Genomic DNA, 19,537 nt, shown 5'->3' on the forward strand with positions numbered 1-19,537 from the left:
GATCTGTCTCCTGCTTTTGACACAGTTAACCACCAGATCCTCCTGTCAACCCTCAAGACAAAGGGCATCGCAGGAGCCCCACTCCAATGGTTCAAGTCTTACCTCTCAGATGATCTGTCTAAGTCGTAACTTCTATCTACTGGGGTGCCTCAGGGCTCAGTGCTGGGACCACTTCTCCTCTCCATCTACATGTCATCACTAGGATCTGTCATTTAGAAATGTTTTTTAGTTGCTGGTTTTTCCTATAACTGCTGTGCTGATGACACACAACTCTACCTCTCATTCCAACTAGGGGATCCGACAGTTGCTGCTCACATCTCAGCCTGCCTGACAGACATTTCTTGCTGGATGAAGGACCACCATCTTCAACTAAACCTTGCGAAGACAGAGCTGCTTGTGGTCTCGGCCAACTCAACACTACACCACAACTTCTCCATTCAGCTCGGTTCATCAACCATAACTCTATCCAGGACACCCAGGAACCTTGGAGTTGTGATCGATGATCAGTTGCACTTCAAAGACCACATTGCTAGAACTGCCCAGTCCTGTAGATTTGCCTTAAACAACATTAGGAGGATCAGGCCATTCCTATTGGAGCATGATACACAACTACACAAGTCCAAGCTCTTGTTATATCCAGACCAGGCCTATTGTAATGCTCTCTTGGCAGGCCTTCCAGCATGTACTGTCAAACTTTTGCAACTGATCCAGTATGCTACAGCAAGAGTGGGTTTTAATGAGTTGAAGAAAGCGTACATCACGCCTCTCCTCATAAAACTGCACTGGATGCCAGTTGCCGCTTGCATCAAATTCAAGGCACTGATGTTTGCCTACAGAACAAGCACTGGCTCTGCACCTCTATACCTAAACGCATTACCTAGACCTAGGTCGCTGTGTGGCTCTTTAATGTGTGGTGACAGATCGCGGTAGCGCAACAATTCAAGCAGCACGTGAACCGATAATTTCTTCCTCTTTACTACTAGTTAAAGCTCCATGATGATAGAGTATTTATATTTATAGCCTGACGTATTTCATATCTGTTAAGTGTAAATATTGTAAAAATCATTCAGTGTGAATTCTCATGTGGTAATTAAGGTTTCTTTGCCGGGTGAAACTTTTTCCACACTGTTGGCAGGTGTAAGGCTTCTCTCCAGTGTGGATTCTCATGTGGACTTTAAGGTGTACATGTTGATAAAAACTTTTTCCACACTGAGGGCATGTATAAGGCTTCTCTCCAGTGTGAATTCTCATGTGCCTGTTTAGGATTCCTTTATGATTGAAACTTTTTCCACACTGTTGGCAGGTGAAAGGCTTCTCTCCAGTGTGAATTCTCATGTGGTAATTAAGGTTTCCTTTTTGGTTGAAACTTTTTCCACACTGTTGGCAGGTGAAAGGGATCTCTCCAGTGTGAATTCTCATGTGGTATTTAAGGTTTCTTTTTCGGGTGAAACTTTTTCCACACTGTTGGCAGGTGTTAGGCTTCTCTCCAGTGTGGATTCTCATGTGGACTTTAAGGTGTACATGTTGATCAAAACTCTTCCCACACTGAGGGCATGTATAAGGCTTCTCTCCAGAGTGAATTCTCATATGCCTGTTAAGGATTCCTTTTTGGTTGAAACCTTTTCCACACCTTTGGCAGGTGAAAGGCTTCTCTCCAGTGTGAATTTTCATGTGGTAATTAAGGTTTCCTTTTCGGGTGAAACTTTTTCCACACTGTTGGCAGGTGTAAGGCTTCTCTCCAGAGTGGATTTTCATGTGGACTTTAAGGTGTACATGTTGATCAAAACTCTTCCCACACTGAGGGCATCTATAAGACTTCTCTCCAGAGTGAATTCTCATATGCCTGTTAAGGATTCCTTTTTGGTTGAAACTTTTTCCACACCTTTGGCAGGTGAAAGGCTTCTCTCCAGTGTGAATTTTCATGTGGTAATTAAGGTTTCCTTTTCGGGTGAAACTTTTTCCACACTGTTGGCAGGTGTAAGGCTTCTCTCCAGTGTGGATTTTCATGTGGACTTTAAGGTGTACATGTTGATCAAAACTCTTCCCAAACTGTGGGCAAGTGTAAGGGCTCTCTCCAGTGTTAACTCTCTTGTGAACTTTAAGGTTCCTGTCTTGAGCAATAGTCTTTCCACACTGAGAGTATGTATTAGGCTTCTCTCCAGTGTGAATTCTCATGTGCCTGTTAAGGACTCCTTTTTGGTTGAAACTTTTTACACACATTTGGCAAGTGTAAGGCTTCTCTTTATTGTGAATTCTCATGTGCCTGTTCAGGATTCCTTTTTGGTTGAAACTTTTCCCACATTGTTGGCAGGTGAAAGGCTTCTCTCCAGTGTGAATTCTCATGTGGTCTTCAAGGTGTCCTTTCTGATTGAAACACTTTCCACACTGAGGACATGTGTAAGGCTTCTCAGTGTGAAATTTCATGTGCCTGTTAAAGCTTCCTTTTTGATTGAATCTGTTTCCACACAGTTTGTAGCTGAAAGGACTTACAGTCCCTGTCTTTTGCGCTATATTTCGTGAGGAATTTTCTCCAGCAATGAAACAATGATGATTGTTATATTGATCTTTCTCTTCCATTTCCTTCAGTACTTCACTCTCCTCTTTCAGTGCCATCAGGTCTAAGGCGAAAAAAGAGGGAAAAAAAATAGTTAACCCCAGTTTAATGACACAAAGCAACAGACATCCAATCATTTATACATGTAATGCATCAAAACCCATTTAACCATCAAAGCCATCTTATACCCAGTTGGCAGTTAAACCCTTAATAAAAAAATTATAGACTGATCTCAATCTCATACTTTACTTTTACTAGTAAAGGGTTAGGGTTAGTCATAGGGTCATTTTTACTAACCCTAACCCTTCACACGTCTATTGCGATATAAAAATTCCGGCCAGTTGATAATACCTAGAATATCAAAATCGACTGCTGGCGGTAGATCCTTTTCCTATTTAGCACCAAAACTTTGGAAAAGTCTTCCTACCATTGTCCGGGAAGCAGACACACTCTGTCAGTTCAAAACTAGACTAAAGACACATCTCTTTGACCTAGCATTCACATAACACATTATAGACTTCTATAACTCAATGTTAGGCTGCATAGATTAGGTCAGCCGGAACCAGGAACACTTCCCATAAATCCTGATGTACTCGTTACATCATAAGAAGAATGGCATCTACGCTAATTTTAGTGTCTTTGTTTATCCCAAGGTTTTTCCCGCAGCCTGCCGGATCCAGGCCGTATCCAGATCTGATGAAGGACCTTCGCCTGGACCCGATGACAACGCAGTGCTGAAGTGCCAACTAGTCTCTCCCTATGGAGGATCCCTTTACCACTCTACAGATAAAGCGTTGTTGGGAAAATTCGTTTCGCGTACCTACCCCGAAGTGACAAAATAAAATAAAATTCTGTATCAAAATTTATAAGGAAAGCCCAGTACTTTGTTTAGGCTTGGTTTGTAGGGAATTACAAACCTGCGCACATATATTCAAACGCACATAACTATAGAACCAATTCTTAATGCGCATGTGAACGCCATCATTGTTTCTCACAGGTTCGCGTTTAAAGTCTGTGTAGAGAGAATGGTGTCGTCTTAGTGGCCCCTAATTTAATAACAAATGATTGTTGCGACGGAAGCAAATCAATCAAAACTAACTTTAGCTGGAAAATAACTTTATTAAAGAACCGCTATAAAGCCAAAACAATCTCTGTTACCTTAAATCAGGGATTCCCAAAGTGTGGTACGCACACCCCCAGGGGTACGCGAGCTACCACCAGGGGGTGCGCGAGAGGAAAAATGTAATGGCGGTCTGTTTTTTTAAGTGGGATTTTTCCACACAATAAAAAAACATGAACAGAAAACATTTCCTTTGTAAATTCCTTTTCCTTTTATTTTAAATAAAAAAAACTATAATTTATTAGTTTTTGATAAAACAAATACATATGAAATGCACAACGACACACCTAAAGTCGCTCACGCACATACAAGCAAACTCTACACACACGAGACGCGCGGAACTCTCCGCGCACATACTCATATGAGACGCGCGCGCGCACACACAAACTCTCCACGCACATACTTATATGAAACGCGAGCACACACACACACAAACTCGCGCACATACACATACTCAATGTGACCCGAGCACACACACAAACTCTCCGCGCACATACTCATATGAGACGCGAGCACACACACACACAATACCATAAATATGTGGAAAAGTCGATCAAAAGTGTGGCTACATTTCTCCAGGCTCGATGCCAACAGCGCGCGATGCAGTATGTGCGGTAAAATAATTGCTGCAAAGACCGGTACCACGACAAATATGATGAAGCCCTTGACAGTGCACGGAGCAGAAAGTTGCTCCGTCTTCGACTGGTAAATGAAGATTGTTGATCAGTCTGATAGTGTTTATATTGCAATAATGACCAACTGAATGTACACTGCCGTTCAAAAATGTGTTGAATTTGAACTTGGCTAGAATTTTTTTTCAGTAAGGATGCATTAAAGTGATCAAAAGTGACCTTAAAACATGTCACATGTGTAATGTTACAAAATATTTAGTTTTTAAATAAAACTAAATTACGCGGCTGAAAATAACCGTGCTTTCTGTTACTGAGCCTGTGTCTGTCACTCGTCCTCTTAAAAGTGGAAGCTTATGCGTAGCTTTGTTGCATTATATTAAAACTTTGTTGATGTTGTTATTGTCATGCGTGTTCTGGTTATTTGCGCATGATTAAACATGTCTTTATATGGCGATAAAACAAAGCTTTGTTGTGTTATTTTTTTGAAGTGGGGATTGGGGGTGCGCCAACCCGGTTGGGACATAGTAGAGCAGTGGTTCTCAACTCCAGTCCTCGGGACCCGCTGCTCTGCACATTTTGTATGTCTCTCTTATCTGACACACTCAAATCAGTTCATGGAGTCTCTCCTGACGAGCTGATGATCTGGTACAGGTGTGTTAAATAAGGGAGACATACAAAATGTGCAGAGCAGCGGGTCCCGAGGACTGGAGTTGAGAACCACTGTAGTAGAGGGTGCGCAGGAAAAAAAGTTTGGGAACCGCTGCCTTAAATTATACGTTTATCTCTGTAAAGCTGCTTTGAAACAATCTACATTGTTAAAAGCGCTATATAAATGAAGATGACTTGACTTGACTTTTGTCAGGAAGCACGCAGAATATGTTTGTTATAATTTTGGAATAACCCATTGCTGCCAAGTGGAGTTACAACTCCCCAATCGACCAAACCTGAAATCAAAACACTCACAGATGCAAGCGAGAGAGCACAGCAGATCAAAACGAGAAAAACAAAAAAAATCTTTGTAATACAATTTAATGTCTAAATATCAGAACAATAGTGTCTTCTGAACCAGAGAAACAGTATTTGTGAAGAATTTCAATCAGGATTAAAGCCCCATCATTGCAAAGAAACTGTTTGTTGAAGTTAGAAATTACCTGCTTTTACCATCTGATTGTGTAACAAAGTAAAATAATGACGTCTTTGAAACACAAAAGAATGTTGAGCATGTTGATTTGCACAAAAAATGCATTGTATTATCAGTGCTTGCATTTTTGGGGGCTGAAGTTGGACATGGTTGTGTATGTAAGCTGCGATTATTTCAACCGAAAACATTTCACACGCAATTTCATTGCAAAAAAAATGTAATAATCCATATTAATTTGACAGAATTAATTAGCAAAATATTAATTTGTGCAATGATTTATTAATAATATCATCTATAATAATATCCAACAGGCAATTTTTATTCCATTTTATTTTGTTTTTCAAATTCAGTGGTTCAAATTTGGCAGAATAATCAACATTGCACATCTGGGAACTGCAGCAATAGCAGTAGAGTACCGATGGATAATCTCCATCTGCTGTTAGTCGGCTCACCAGCAGGTGTTGACCAAGACCAGAGCAACAGGTAGAGAGAATCATTCATTCACAAAAACTGATTTACCGAAATGGAGCAAGCTGTAAATGTGCCAGTTGCCTATATATGCAGAAAAGCTGAAAAAGACACAAAAGCTGCGTTTACATTTAATTCAAAGTCTTTGTGGTTCCCTTTTGAGAGCGGTAACTCAACATTGCGTCAGCTATGACTCCTGAGGGAACTCTTCCCTTCTCCGAATTTGCTGAAATCTTATAGGCTAACGCCAGTGTAAGGGTGGATTTCCTGCAGGGGTTTAGACTGCAAGACTGCCGAATGACTAAAGAAATGTTATTAGCAAGATGGTAGAAAACTCTACATTTCTATTCCACCCACTGCTACTTATACCAACGACGGAAATAAGCGCAGTTACAATAGCTTAATATGTGGGAGAGCATTGCTATAGAGAGTGACAATATTGTATTGCAATATGTAGCACTTTAAAGTCAATACCAAATCAAAACGAGTTAGCACATTATTTGTAATTGAAGAGGTTTAATGACAAAATATGGTTATGGTTACACTTAAAATAGTAAAAAAAAAAATAGATGTATGAGATGATGATAACTTGTACCATTAACAGAGGTGGGTAGAGTACCCAAAAACTGTACTCAAGTAAAAGTACAAGTACTTATAGAAATATTTACTCAAAGTAAAAGTAAAAGTAATAATCTTAATAGTTACTTGAGTAAGAGTAAAAAAGTATCCAATGAAAAAACTACTCAAGTAGCGAGTAACTTACTTCGGATCATATAGGCCTCTATTTTATATATATATATATATATATATATATATATATATATATATATATATATATATTCATTTATATTTCATATATATATCACTGATTCTTGAGAGTCGGGACAAAACACGTTTTAAAAAACTTTTTTAAAAAATACACACTATATCAATTAGAGTTATATGTTTCTGCAGAGAAAGGTCTTAGCTATTTAACCATGTAAAGGAACAGGTTCTAAATAAAAACACATTTTTAACAAATAAACATGTTTCCCTTCAGAACTGGATTTGTGTCAACTCCGTCAGACACACTAAAAAGTATACAATTTTAATTCTTCAAATCCAACAAGAATCTAAAGTTCTGAAGTATATTGTAATAGTGTTTAGTTACTCTGATATGTAAAAAAAATACAATATATAAACTTAAGTTGTGATTTCACACTCTTCTGAAAACTCAGATTTCTAAATATTTGCATTTTCAAACTTTGATTTTAATTTCAATATTGTAAAAACAAATTCCTTAAATAAATAAAACATAAGAGGATGTAGATCAGATGGTCCTTTATTACAAAAACAACATAAACTGAAGGAAGAATATTTTTTTCCCAAAAAAAATTAACAAAAACCTACGAAGATCTGACGGTGTTGACGAAAAACTGACGGTGTTGACGAAAAACTGACGGTGTTGACGGAAAAACTGACGGTGTTGACGGAAAAACTGACGGTGTTGACGGAAAAACTGACGGTGTTGACAAAAAATGTTTGAATGTTTTACCTCAGATTTGTGAAATGTTCACCTGTTTGTCATGATATGTTCTGACAATAAAGAGTAGTTTAAAACCACAATTAACACTCTGTTTTCTACAACTTTCACTTAGGAGCAAAAATCTGCCTTTAAACTTTAAAGAAATAAAGATTTGACATTTATCGTGATAATTATCGATATCGACTGATATAAAAAAAAATTTGCGTGATAATTTTTTTTGGGCCATATCGCCCAGCCCTACACTGGCTTCTCATTTCTCTATCTCTGTCTCTACATATATAAATTAGGGCTGGGGGAATTAACGCGTTAATCTTTGCGATTAATTTGAGATGTTTAACGCGTTAAAAAAAACTTCTGTTTGCTGAGCTGGTATAGTATTGCTGGGCAACAATGTTAAAGGGATAGTTCACCCAAAAATGAAAATTCTGTCATTTACTCTCGCTCAAGTTGTTCCAAACCTGTATGATTTCCTTTCTTCTGCTAAACACAAAAGAAGATATTTTAAAGAAGGTTGGTAATTAAACAGTTGCTGGTCCCCATTGACTTCCATAGTATTTTTTTTTTCCTACTATGGAAGTCAATGGGCTCCATCAGTCGTTTGGTTGCCGACTTTCTTCAAAATATCTTCTTTTGTGTTCAGCAGAATAAAGAAAGTCATACAGGTTTGGAACAACTTGAAAATTCTTGAGGAATTTTTATTTTTGGGTGAACTATTCCTTTAAAATTACCTGCTCTGATCACATGCTCTCTGGTAATAATAGCTTTTTTAGGACTATAGTTTATTTTTATAATTAGTAAAAGAAAAAATTGGAAAAAAAAATCTTAAATTGATTATGTTGATTGATTATTGAAAAAGAATAATACATTGATATATTGATGTTTAATATTATTTTAATATAGGGCTATTTTCTGTTCCTTTTTTTCCGGTGATTCTAAGTTTAATTATTGATGATTACAAGCTTGGAGGAAATGCAATTAATTGCAATTAATTACAGCAAATTGTGCAATTAATTAGTTAATTTTTTTTAATCGATTCCCAGCCCTAATATAAATATATTAAAGTGCTGGCAAAGTTACACGTTACACAATAATAAGCAGACCACTGCCTGCCCATTCTCTACAAGTCAGATGCGTACGGTTAAATAATGTAATGCATGCTATGTATGTGCATTTATGTGTAAATAAAACCCTGAAATAACAGTTTAACCCTTCACTATATTCACAAATAATATTATATTCGCACATTAAGAGGTTATTGGTGGATTTGTCAACTCCGTCAGCTTACAGGTCAACTCCGTCAGACATAGAACCTGACGGAGTTGACGTCTGAAGGAGTTGACGTAAGGGCATGTATTTTCCCACCAAAACATGTATTGTACACTGCAGCTAGGTAGTTTTTCCTCAGTTGCTAGCTGTCCCAATAACTTCACTAAAATGCTTAAATTCAATCCACTATGGTTTAAAAAAAGTATCTTAACAGAAAGATGGTATTGACATGGTGCAGCTGTGACCATAGGAATATTGACATTGTTTGTCTAAAATATAAAAAAATGTAAAATGTACCAGAGCATGTGTGGTAGTGCTGCATTCACCACAGGCAGGGAGATGAAAAGGGGTCCTCAGGGATATAGCTGACCATGCTATTTCCTGATTTAAAGAGCTTTATGAAAAAATCTGATGGAGTTGACAGAAACTGAGGACACAACTTTAATAGGCAGATTTTTATGGAAAATATTGTTTGATGTTCACTTCATGCATTGTTTTTTATATTTCTACCCCTTATTTTTTATTTGATATATATGTTTTCACAATTGTAGAGCTTTTTTAAAGTTTTTTGGGATGGTTAATATTGTGACCTCTTGCTGAGGACAAGTGCAATAACATGGACCTTCTAACCACAGACCATACATTTAAACAAATTTTCCCCAAAAAGATAAAAAAGTTTATTCTAAAAATCAGATAGGTATATACAATTCCTTTAGATTTAACTTTGTAAGTATGTCAATCATGATGAATTTCTTAATTTTTGCTATAAATTAGACTTTTCTATGTGGGACATGTTTTGTCCCGACTCTCAAGAATCAGTGATATATATATATATATGCAAAAGCCTCTGAGTGCCATCTGAAACTTTCTTCTAAAACAAGCATTTTTATCAAGCTTGTATATTTAAGTTCAGTAATTTCACTTTAATGACAATTAATAGGTACTTTTCATTGCCATTTAAGTGAAATAACTGAACATAAACATATAAACTTGATAAAAATGCTCTTTTAGAAGAAAATTTCAGATGGTACTTAGAGGCTTTTGCATCTGAAGTCGTCATATATATATAAAATAATATTATTTAGATTTTTTTTATTTAAATGACTATTATTTTCATAAGTAGATTGGCTCTCTTTGCAACAAAAAACATTATTTCTGCCATCTGTAGCCCGAAAATCATTGCCTGTCCTTTGGTTTGTATAATAGTAACTTATACAACTACATTTGGATTATTAGACAATGTCGAAATAAAGTGAATCTGCAGAGTGTTGCATTCAAAGGCATGTAATTGACACAGAGAAGAAAGAGTTAAAACTCTTCACATGTGCTCGCGCTCATGACTGATACTGAACTTCTGAACACAAAAAAACAAACACAAGTACATCGACGGATCTTTTTCTGTCTGTTCTCCAAAATATAATCAAATAATGTATATTTCTGCAAGCATGTTTAAACTGATTAACTGTGTGTACGGCAGGCAAAGGCATTCGTTTTCAAGTCGAGTTCGTACGCCACTGCGCGACAATACACACACACTACCGCGGGATGGCGGGTGTTCATAAACTGTGAACAATGGTAGCTTATTTAATGTAGAAATTAATGTATTATGTCCAAAAAACGGGTAATGTCATCCTTTCTAGTAGTGCTATCATGGCATAATAATCTGTTTGGTTGTAAAATGTATTATCTGAGTTAAATGAAATCGAATATATCGTCCTGTGGAATCATTCATTCACAGACAGCTTACGAAGATGTTCAACTAATAAAGATCTTCATCGCTGGCAAATATATGATGCATTTGAAGATTTGCTCTCACTTGACTGTACTGTAGGTCCACGGCCACTTCATCCAACGCTCTTGATGTCCTTAAATCTTCCTGTTACGACTCCCGAGTCGAGTGTGAATTGCAATCGCTTCAGACGATTCAGTGCGTGCAGGAACTGAACAGAATCAGGAACTGAATCATTCAAACTGATTCGCGAACCGATTTAGACAGATCTGCCAACTTGTTTGATGAAGTCTTTGAACAGAATCGACTCAAAAGAGTGATTCATTTGTGAATTGAGCATCGCTCAAGCCCAGAAAAAAAGATACATCGCGCTTGGAATAAACTACGCATTTAACAACACATTGCATTAAAATAAAGTAACGAGAAGGACGTCGCCCAACGTAACGAAGTAAAAGTACAGTTTTTTCATTAGAAATGTACTCGAGTAAAAGTAATAATTACCCACATTCAAATCTACTCTTAAAAGTAAAATTTTTCCAAAAAAATACTCAAGTAAATGTAACGAAGTAAATGTACTTCGTTACTACCCACCTCTGACCATTAATCTTACCCAGCATGTAAAATGTTACCTGAGAAAGAGAGTAAGAAGAAAGAGGAGGTAAAGAGAGAGAGCCCCAAGAAAGGGACCCAGAGAATAAGAAGAGAGGCAGAGCACCGAGAGGCAGAGCATCAGTTACAATCTTGTTTTATCCTTCCTCAGACCATGTGACTAAAACCCAAATGTGAGACATTCAAACTGACCAATCAGATAATTACAACTTCCCCCACCGTACTAAAGGTGAGACAATTCATCGACCCCCAAAGTATACACATCTTGGCCTACAGGTCTTGATTACTATCAGCCCCACTGTGCCTTTAGGAACTCCAAATGGTCCTTGTGGTAGAAAGAGGGGGTGGAAAACAGTCAAGATTATTTTCAGTCCTACACCAGCTTGGAACAACTGGCCAATTGTCGCTAAGTATGCAAATACTGACAGGCTTACAGAAAATGCAGAGGCGCAACAATTGCATCGAAATCTCTTTCTTCACGCTGTCATCGTTGAGAGGCACCTGAGGATTAGTTGCCTTTTCTTCTTTGCATCTGATGGCTACCGTTTGCAGGATTTGTGCGGGCCCCATCGACCCGCCTGACTCCCACGAGTACTGCACCGCCTGCCTGGGCCTGGCTCACGCCAAGGCGGCCTTCTTAGACTCCACGTGCGTGCACTGCGCCAACCTGCTGGTGCACACCCTGAGAACAAGGAGGGATTTTACTCGTGCTAATACATGGATGAGGCCTACTGGCGCCAGCGAACCGCTGCTGGGCCCTCGCCCACCCAAAAACGACGGTGACGACGAGGCCTGAGGCTGTCGTCCTCTGCTTTCGCCACGTTAGGGTTAGAAGAGTGGACGGGGCTGAAGAGTTGTGTATCTATGCCCGTCCTCTACATATCTGGGCACGGTTCTCAGTCTGCCGTCCAAGCCGTGTAAGTTCACGGCTCACTTGGCTGACAAGGCCTATGCCTCTGCTGGCGAAGCAGCATCTGCTCTGCATTCCATGGCAGTGCTACAGGTTTTTCAGGCCAAGCTTTTGCAGTCCCTGGATGACAGCATCGAAAAGTGGAGGCGGAGGTCATAAAAGACCTGCGCATGGCGACGGACTTGGCGCTCCACCCAGGCCTTTAGCCACTCCATGGGCTTTATGGTTGTCCTTAACAGGCACCTGTGGTTAACCCCAGCTGACCTGAAGGAATGGTACCACAAGAGGCTCCTCTCCGGCCTCTTTGGTGACGCCGTGGAGTCAGTCACTGAGCGTTTTTCTAAGGCTAAGAAGAGCGCGAAAGCAATGAGCCACATGATCCCCCGTCACTTGTTCCCCTCCCGCAAAAGCATTAAGCCTCGCCGGGGCAAGGCTCCCATCTACACCAGCAATCATTGAATTAATATGGCCGCTATGTCATTTTCTAGGCGCGTGTGAAGGGGGTGGATTGGAATCCACTGCTGCTTCAATGTATATGTAATGAGTGATTATAATCAAGGTTTTAATCAGTATTTTTCCTTCTAAATATCACGAGTTGAATTACTTCTCTGGAGATTTTATTTTGTTATTGAAGTTACCAGTGTGATTACTGAAATGTTCTTTTCATGTACTCTTTAATGTCTGTAATCGATATTTGAATGTTTGAAACGAAAGACTTGGTGAGTTTCACTCCATTCAAAGAACCTTTGCAGACCAGTACAAAATAGTTTTCCTCTGCGACGACAGAGAAGAAGTTAACAAACAGCTGCAGGGTTTTGTTAACTAAGTTATCCTCTAAAGTTGTCTTTTAGAGATGAAATTTATCCTTTGTTGTTCAGGCAGGGAAGTTTAACAGTTAATATTGTGTGTATCCTCTTGCTAGAGAAGGCCTGTCCTTTGTAAGCTAGAGAAGATTAGCGTCATGTGCTAATAAGATTGTACCCTCTGTTTGTAAGACAGTAGAGAGAAGTTTTAATGTTTGTTTGTGTGGTAACATAGAAATTCACAAAATGTTTAGGAAAAGTACTAGACTGATTACACCTTTATGGACCGATAGTGAATTCAAGTCTTTGTTATCAGAGCACATGGACTCCATCGTGACTGAGCCAGTCAGATTGAATTTAACAAAGAAATTTGGCATTAATCCAGACAAAGTATGGTCAACTGAAGATTGTAAGAAGGTACTAGGAGAAAGTATTCGCAAAAACAATGTGAAAGCCATTATCTGTTGTCACAGAGAATTTGGTTTAACACTAGCTACAGAACAGTCTAAGCGCAACTCAGAGCTAGAGAAACAGATCAAAGAGCTCCGTATTAGATTATCTTCTGTGACTAAGAAAGTAAACCGCAACAAAGATGCAGAAAAAAACTGATATGGAAGAAGTTAGTCAGCCTGATAACAATTATCCTGACTTAAAAGCTTTCTTTGAAACAGATGTAACCATCCAATCAGTAACTGATGAGCCTGTAGATTCAGTGCAGGTTTGTGGGGCTAGGAGAAGATTTCAGGGAACTGAAAGTGTTACTCCCAACTCTTCTGTTGTCCAAATACAAACTGTTGCCAAAACATCTTTAGGTCCTAAAGATGTAGAGAGACTATCCCAGAGTTTACCCTCAGCACGCAAACATTTTTCTGAATTTAAAAGAGCATTGATCAGCAAAATGCGGCTCTATGATATGACTCTAGCTGAAGTCACCCAGCTAATATCACAGATCTTGACTGAGTCAGAATTCAATGATTTTGAAAGTGCTGTAAATAATTCTGAACTACAACATGCCAGTAAGGGCGATTTGAGAGAAGGTGTTTTGAAAATCCTAAAGAATATCTTAGGACCCAAAATCGATTGGTCGAAAATTACCAATTGTGTACAGAAGAAGTGTGAAACTGTTTGTGAGTACACAGAACGATTCTGTCAGTCAGCTGCAGCGTACAGTGGAATTGCAGACACTTCAGAGAAGGTGTTAGGTGATAATGGCCCTTTGGTTCGCACATGGTTTCATTGTCTTTTGCCAGAACACAGAAAAGCGTTGCCTTACTTAAACATCACATGGTGTACGAGAACCCTGCAAGACAACTTGGACAGTTTAGTCACTTGGGAAAGAGACTCTGATGTCAAAGAGAGAGTAAGAATTGCAGCAGTTTCTGTTAAGGTCAACTCAGAGAAGCAAAAGAAACGCAAAAGTCCTAGAGAAGCCAGTTGTTCTTACTGTGGCAAGCACGGACATTTTGGAAAAGAATGTAGAAAAAACTAAAATAACTTAAGACAAGATAACAATGTTATGCAGCTTTTACTAAATTTGTTTGCTACTTTGAAGCAACCCCTCCCCTCGTCATTGGACTCGTGGGTAAGCTTTTTGAGGTGTTAACCATTTGGGCTGTGATTGCTTAATCTCCCCAGTAACTTACAACAAAGATGAAAGACTTATTGACTGTCACAGCCTTTGTTTGGGGGACATTCAGTATACTCACAGCCTTAAATGTTATACTGCAGAACATTACAATCAGACACCATCCTCTGTTATGACGTCTACTAGGACTGATGTTTCACTGGAGAATGGAAATGTGCCAATTTTCTCACACACTGTACAGTGTGCACACAACAGGGACAGAATAGGACACACAGACCAGTGCGGTGCCCTGGGAAGAACTGAACGCAACAGGCTTCGGGGGTGAACCCAGGGTGAAGACACTACCTCATAGGCCTTTCCCCATTTAGTCCATCCTTACCTCACTGGTCCATAGGTGTCAAAACAATTAAGAAATAGGGAAAGAATGAAACAACAACAGCAGACTCTAAAAACCATACAACCCTAGTGTTTGAAGAAATACTGCTCTGTTTTCTGTTTTCTTTCTTCCTCTGTACAGATACCACTTGATGGCTGTTCCGAGATCCATATGCAACGACCGTCTCACCTGCATATGAAGCCACAACCTCAAGAAGACAACTAGACCCACTGCTGAACGAACTATCACAAAAAAAAAAAAAAAAAAAAAAACACAACGCGGACCCTAATTGCATGTTTTGTTTCTGTGTCAGCATGCAATTACAGATGAACAACACAGATCATGCTTGTGCCTGTAACTTTTTCAAGTTACAAGAATGAACTTTTAAGTGTACTTTGATAAAAGTTAGACTTAAAACCACTATACGATCAAATGACTTATGGAAGAATGAAGTCTATTCATGAATATTGCTGTTCTGCCGTTTCTTTGTTTTCTACAGGAAACAGATTTCACAGCTATTCAGGCGCCATGGACTTTCAAGACTTCCACTCTTATGCTACATGGTTTTCTGTGCAATCATGTAGTTTATACGACATTTTACACCCTGCGTCGTATGTGTCAACAGTTATGGTTTTGAGAAGAACTATGACACTATGACACAGAATAAGTTATATGTGCCTGTGACGATCAAAAGTTACAAGAATGAACTTTTAAGTGTTTAAATTTGTATATTATGTGAGAGTTTTTTTAAGAACTCTCAAACGGGGGACTGAAGGGTTACAAATTTTAAGAATCTATTTTTAAATATGTTTTAGATCTGTTGATCCTACCAACTTACATAACATCACATAAGAAAACTAAGAGTTGAACTGTGTGTGAATGTTACATAGTCTTAGTTCTCGTGACAATGTATTGTTTATACCATTTGGGGAAGTCTTTGATCTTTCTACTAAGAGTTGAACTATGTGTGAATGTTTACCTAGTCTTAGTTCTCGTGACCATGTGTTGTTTATACAATTTGGGGGGCACCATTATCTCAGTTGGGGGTAATTGCCTCTATTGTCTTTAGCAGTAGTCATCTCTAAGGCTGTGTGTAAGTTCAGCACCTTTAAGGACAGCCAACTGAATTGCCTATAAGATACCATGTAAAGTTCCCTTAGTCAGATAATGTTGGAAGTACTGCAGCCACGTACAGCGGAGTTCTCAATAAAGAATAACTTCTGTTGAACGCGATCCCAACTGTCTCCTGGTCTTGCGTCGAAGAAAGAAAACTTTACAACACTAGGGAGGGCAGACGTGGATATGTTCGCCACGAGTGAGAACACGCACTGTCCGACGTTCTTCTCGCTGTCTCACTCCCCGCTGACGGGAGATGCTCTGACATCGCAGTCTCGCGCCCCATCGAGGAGCGAGGAGATTATGTCCTTCACGGCTGCCATCCGTGCCGGCGTGGGATTTAGCTCTAGTTCTGAGGGCTCTCTCTCTACCGCCTTTCGAGCCCTTGACTTCTATTGCTGTTGAGTAACTCTCTCGCTTCAGCTAAGCGTATTGGGGATTTACACGCATTCTCGGTGGATGGCGATTGTATTTGTTTCAGACCCGGTGACTGCAGTGTTACTCTCCGGCCAAGACGGGGCTACGTGCCTAAGTCTCTCTCTACACCCTTCAAACAACAGGTCGTTCTCTGCCCACTTTATCTGCTGAGCTGTGACTCTGATGCTCAGAGCGCCGTTTGCACTGTCAGGGCTTTGCGGATGAATGTGAATCGCTCGGCTGCCTTTTATCATTTGGACCAGCTTTTCATGTGCTTTGGTGGATGTACTAAGGGGCGTGCTGTCTCTAAGCAGAGGCTCTCTTACTGGATTGTGGATGCTCTCTTCGTGGGTCTGGTCTAGAGGTATGTCTATTCAGGATATATGCTTTGCAGCTGGCTGGTCTTCTCAGAACACTTTGTGCAGATTTCACAAGCTGTCTGTGGCATCTCAAGTGCTGTCAGTGAGTTAATTTCTTCACTCATGTATTGAGAATTGTTGCTAGTGTTGGACACAGTTGTTACCGCTGTCGCTTTTGACTCTGAGTATATTATGTTACTCACTTAATTTTGAGATCTGCTGCTAGTGTTGACACAGTTGTTACCACTGGCGCTGTTGACACTGTGTTTACCTTCATGCATCGAGTGCTTATTGTGTAGTGCTGCCCTGGTTTAGTGCGGCCTTTGCTTTTATTCTGTATGATTATGCAAATGTTGATGGGGTCCGAGCTGACGTTTCATTGATCTAGCTTCGAAAGGGAATGTCTCCGGTTACTATCATAACCTCGGTTCCCTGAGAGGTGGTGTAGCGTCTGGACCAATCAGACACACAATTATTCATTATATTTAATGAAAACTCACTCTCCCAACAAAGCTCTTTGAACCCATCCCCCAGAACTGCAGCTAACACCAGGCCTCGGGTTACTGTGGTAACACAGATACGGTTTACGACAAGGAATTTGAAGAGAGATTTGACTCTTGCTCAATTCTCATTGAAAAGGACAAATACACCGTTTTAATTCTATATATACACTCACTCTCTCTCTCTCTCTCTCTATATATATATATATATATACTAGGGCTGTCAACTTTAGTCGTTTAGTCGACTAATCGGTCGATGCCGTCTTGGTCGACTGACATTCTCATTGGTCGAACAGTTGCATAATTTTTTTTTTTTCACCAATAAAGACATTTTCATTGATTTACTCCTTGATATTTATTCCTTTATAAGCAGTTATATATTACTGTGTTCTAAATATAATTAGCCTATGTTTTATCCCCAACTTTAAATGCTTTCATTTAGGCTATTTTGTAACAGCGCCACAGTTTAGCGCACCACGTAGAACACTTGGGAACCGCACCTGTGGCTGGCTGCTATAGACCTAGGACACAGCTCCTCACTTTGCAGTTAAAAAAATCACTTAATTTTCAAAGAATTTTATTATTATTATAGTTTTATGTATTATTTATGTTTTTTCGTTGTTGTTTTATAAATGCTCTATGACAATTGTTTAATAAATGTTCAATCAAAATGCAAAACATTGCGTCTTTTTTTTATTTTATTTATTTTTTTAGTCGACTGATCGTTGCGCAGGACAGGACTTTGGTCGACTAAGCATTTATTTGGTTGACTACAGCCCTAATATATACATACACACAACTTGAGATATGTATTAACCTGTATTCAATTTTCACATCTTATGATTTTCCTATCATAGGGATATAGATATTGCTTTTCTATGTATTAATGATGTTGATGTTTAAGAATAGCATATTATGGTTAATAGGGCTGGACTGGGACAAAACATGGCCCTGGCATTTTGGCCCAGACTGGCCCACTACATATGATCATAAACACCACACATCTTGCACGCCCTTGAATATCATGCCTGCAAACTCAGGTGAGGTGAAAAAGGTGACAAGGTAAAGACATTTTTTGAGAATTTAACATGTAAATGAAGCATTCTGGTGCAATCTGACAAAAAATAGATAAAGGGAAAAGACAACATTTGCTTCAAGTAAAAAAAGCACATTTATTAATACCAATTATAAAACGGTTAGTTCCAATCCTTGATTCTGATTGGTCAATAGCTGTGCTTTATTCACGATAAAACACAGCTATGACCGCTTCACCCAACGGTTCTATGCATCACTACACAACACCCCTAGCAACCACTCTTAGCAACTTAAACACATGTGTGATCTCATTGATATTGGTCGAGAAAGCGAGTGTAAAGTTACCTGCATTCACAGTAGACATTGCATTTTCCTTCAGGTCAGTCCTATATTCATAATAAAATAATCCGTTTGAATGTCCGCTGCGATATCTTGTCCTTTTAACAGTTAACCGTTAAGGGGTTTTCCCGTGCCTATAACGTTAGTCATCTGTCAGTTGCGTCTTCCTTCTCCGTGAAAACAAGTTTGAGTCTTTTCAATATAAAAGTCTTCTCTACCGACTGACTCATTCATAAGACAGTCTTTGCCGCCATCTATTGGCGAAATAATGTATGTAACTTCTGTTGCTGTTCACGGTCAGGGACTATTTTTTCCAGCGGAAGGAATGCTTTTAGTGATTTTACTTCATGAAAGTTCCATAGATAAATATTTTTCGGCTTTAATATTTGTATTGTGTGGCAACCGTTTTATAAAAGCAATAAGGTACTCGAGGCAAGTGCTGTATCGTGAATAAGTAACGGCTGAAGGGGTTGCAGGCACTCCGCTTCGCGTCACTCCTAACAACGCCCTTCAGCCGTTACTTATTCACGATACAGCACAGCCTCTCGTACCTTATTGCTTACTTAAACTTTTTGTAACACCAACCACAACTTGGTCAAAATGTTTATTTATTTTTGCCTGCACAAGTCTTTCAAGTGCCCGTTTTCGCTGCTTAGCAATGTGTCTCTCTTCTTGCTATATGTTCTTCCTCTGTGGCTTCAAGCCTTTTCTCTGCAGCACTTGTAGTTGACTGGCAGTCGAACTCCATCCTCCTCTCTCTGACTCTCAGCAACTTCCTTTATCGCTGGGCCTTGTCTCTTACTCCTGCAGAACTGATGTTGCTGCACAGCTTCATGTCTACCTCCCCAAACTTAACATCATGCCTCCTGAACATCTCTATGGCACTCTGATTCCTGGACAGTAAAGTGTACTTGACAGTCTGGATGGAATGAATGTATCGATGTTCATGCTGGTGCGTCTTGGGTCTATAATGTCACCCATCAGATTGAAGGACGATTCCACCAAGGGACCATGGAAGATGGACAAGGCAGCTTTTACAGCTTGGCACAGGCC

General features: G+C 39.3%; 1 protein-coding gene across 1 annotated transcript in view; it reads right to left on the bottom strand.

Moving 5' to 3' along the window:
* Positions 1-210: 210 nt before the first annotated feature.
* The window catches only part of LOC309490739 (uncharacterized protein), a 25,059-nt gene continuing 5,732 nt past the window's right edge, over positions 211-19,537 (bottom strand). The window contains exon 3 of the mRNA XM_082159979.1: positions 211-2,618. Within this exon, the coding sequence (XP_082016105.1) occupies positions 1,063-2,618 (1,556 nt within the window). The 3' untranslated portion in view covers positions 211-1,062. The remainder of the gene's footprint in view (positions 2,619-19,537) is intronic.

This window comes from Leuciscus leuciscus, assembly GCF_965113295.1.
Source record: "Leuciscus leuciscus genome assembly, chromosome: 25".
Taxonomy (NCBI): Eukaryota; Metazoa; Chordata; class Actinopteri; order Cypriniformes; family Leuciscidae; genus Leuciscus; species Leuciscus leuciscus.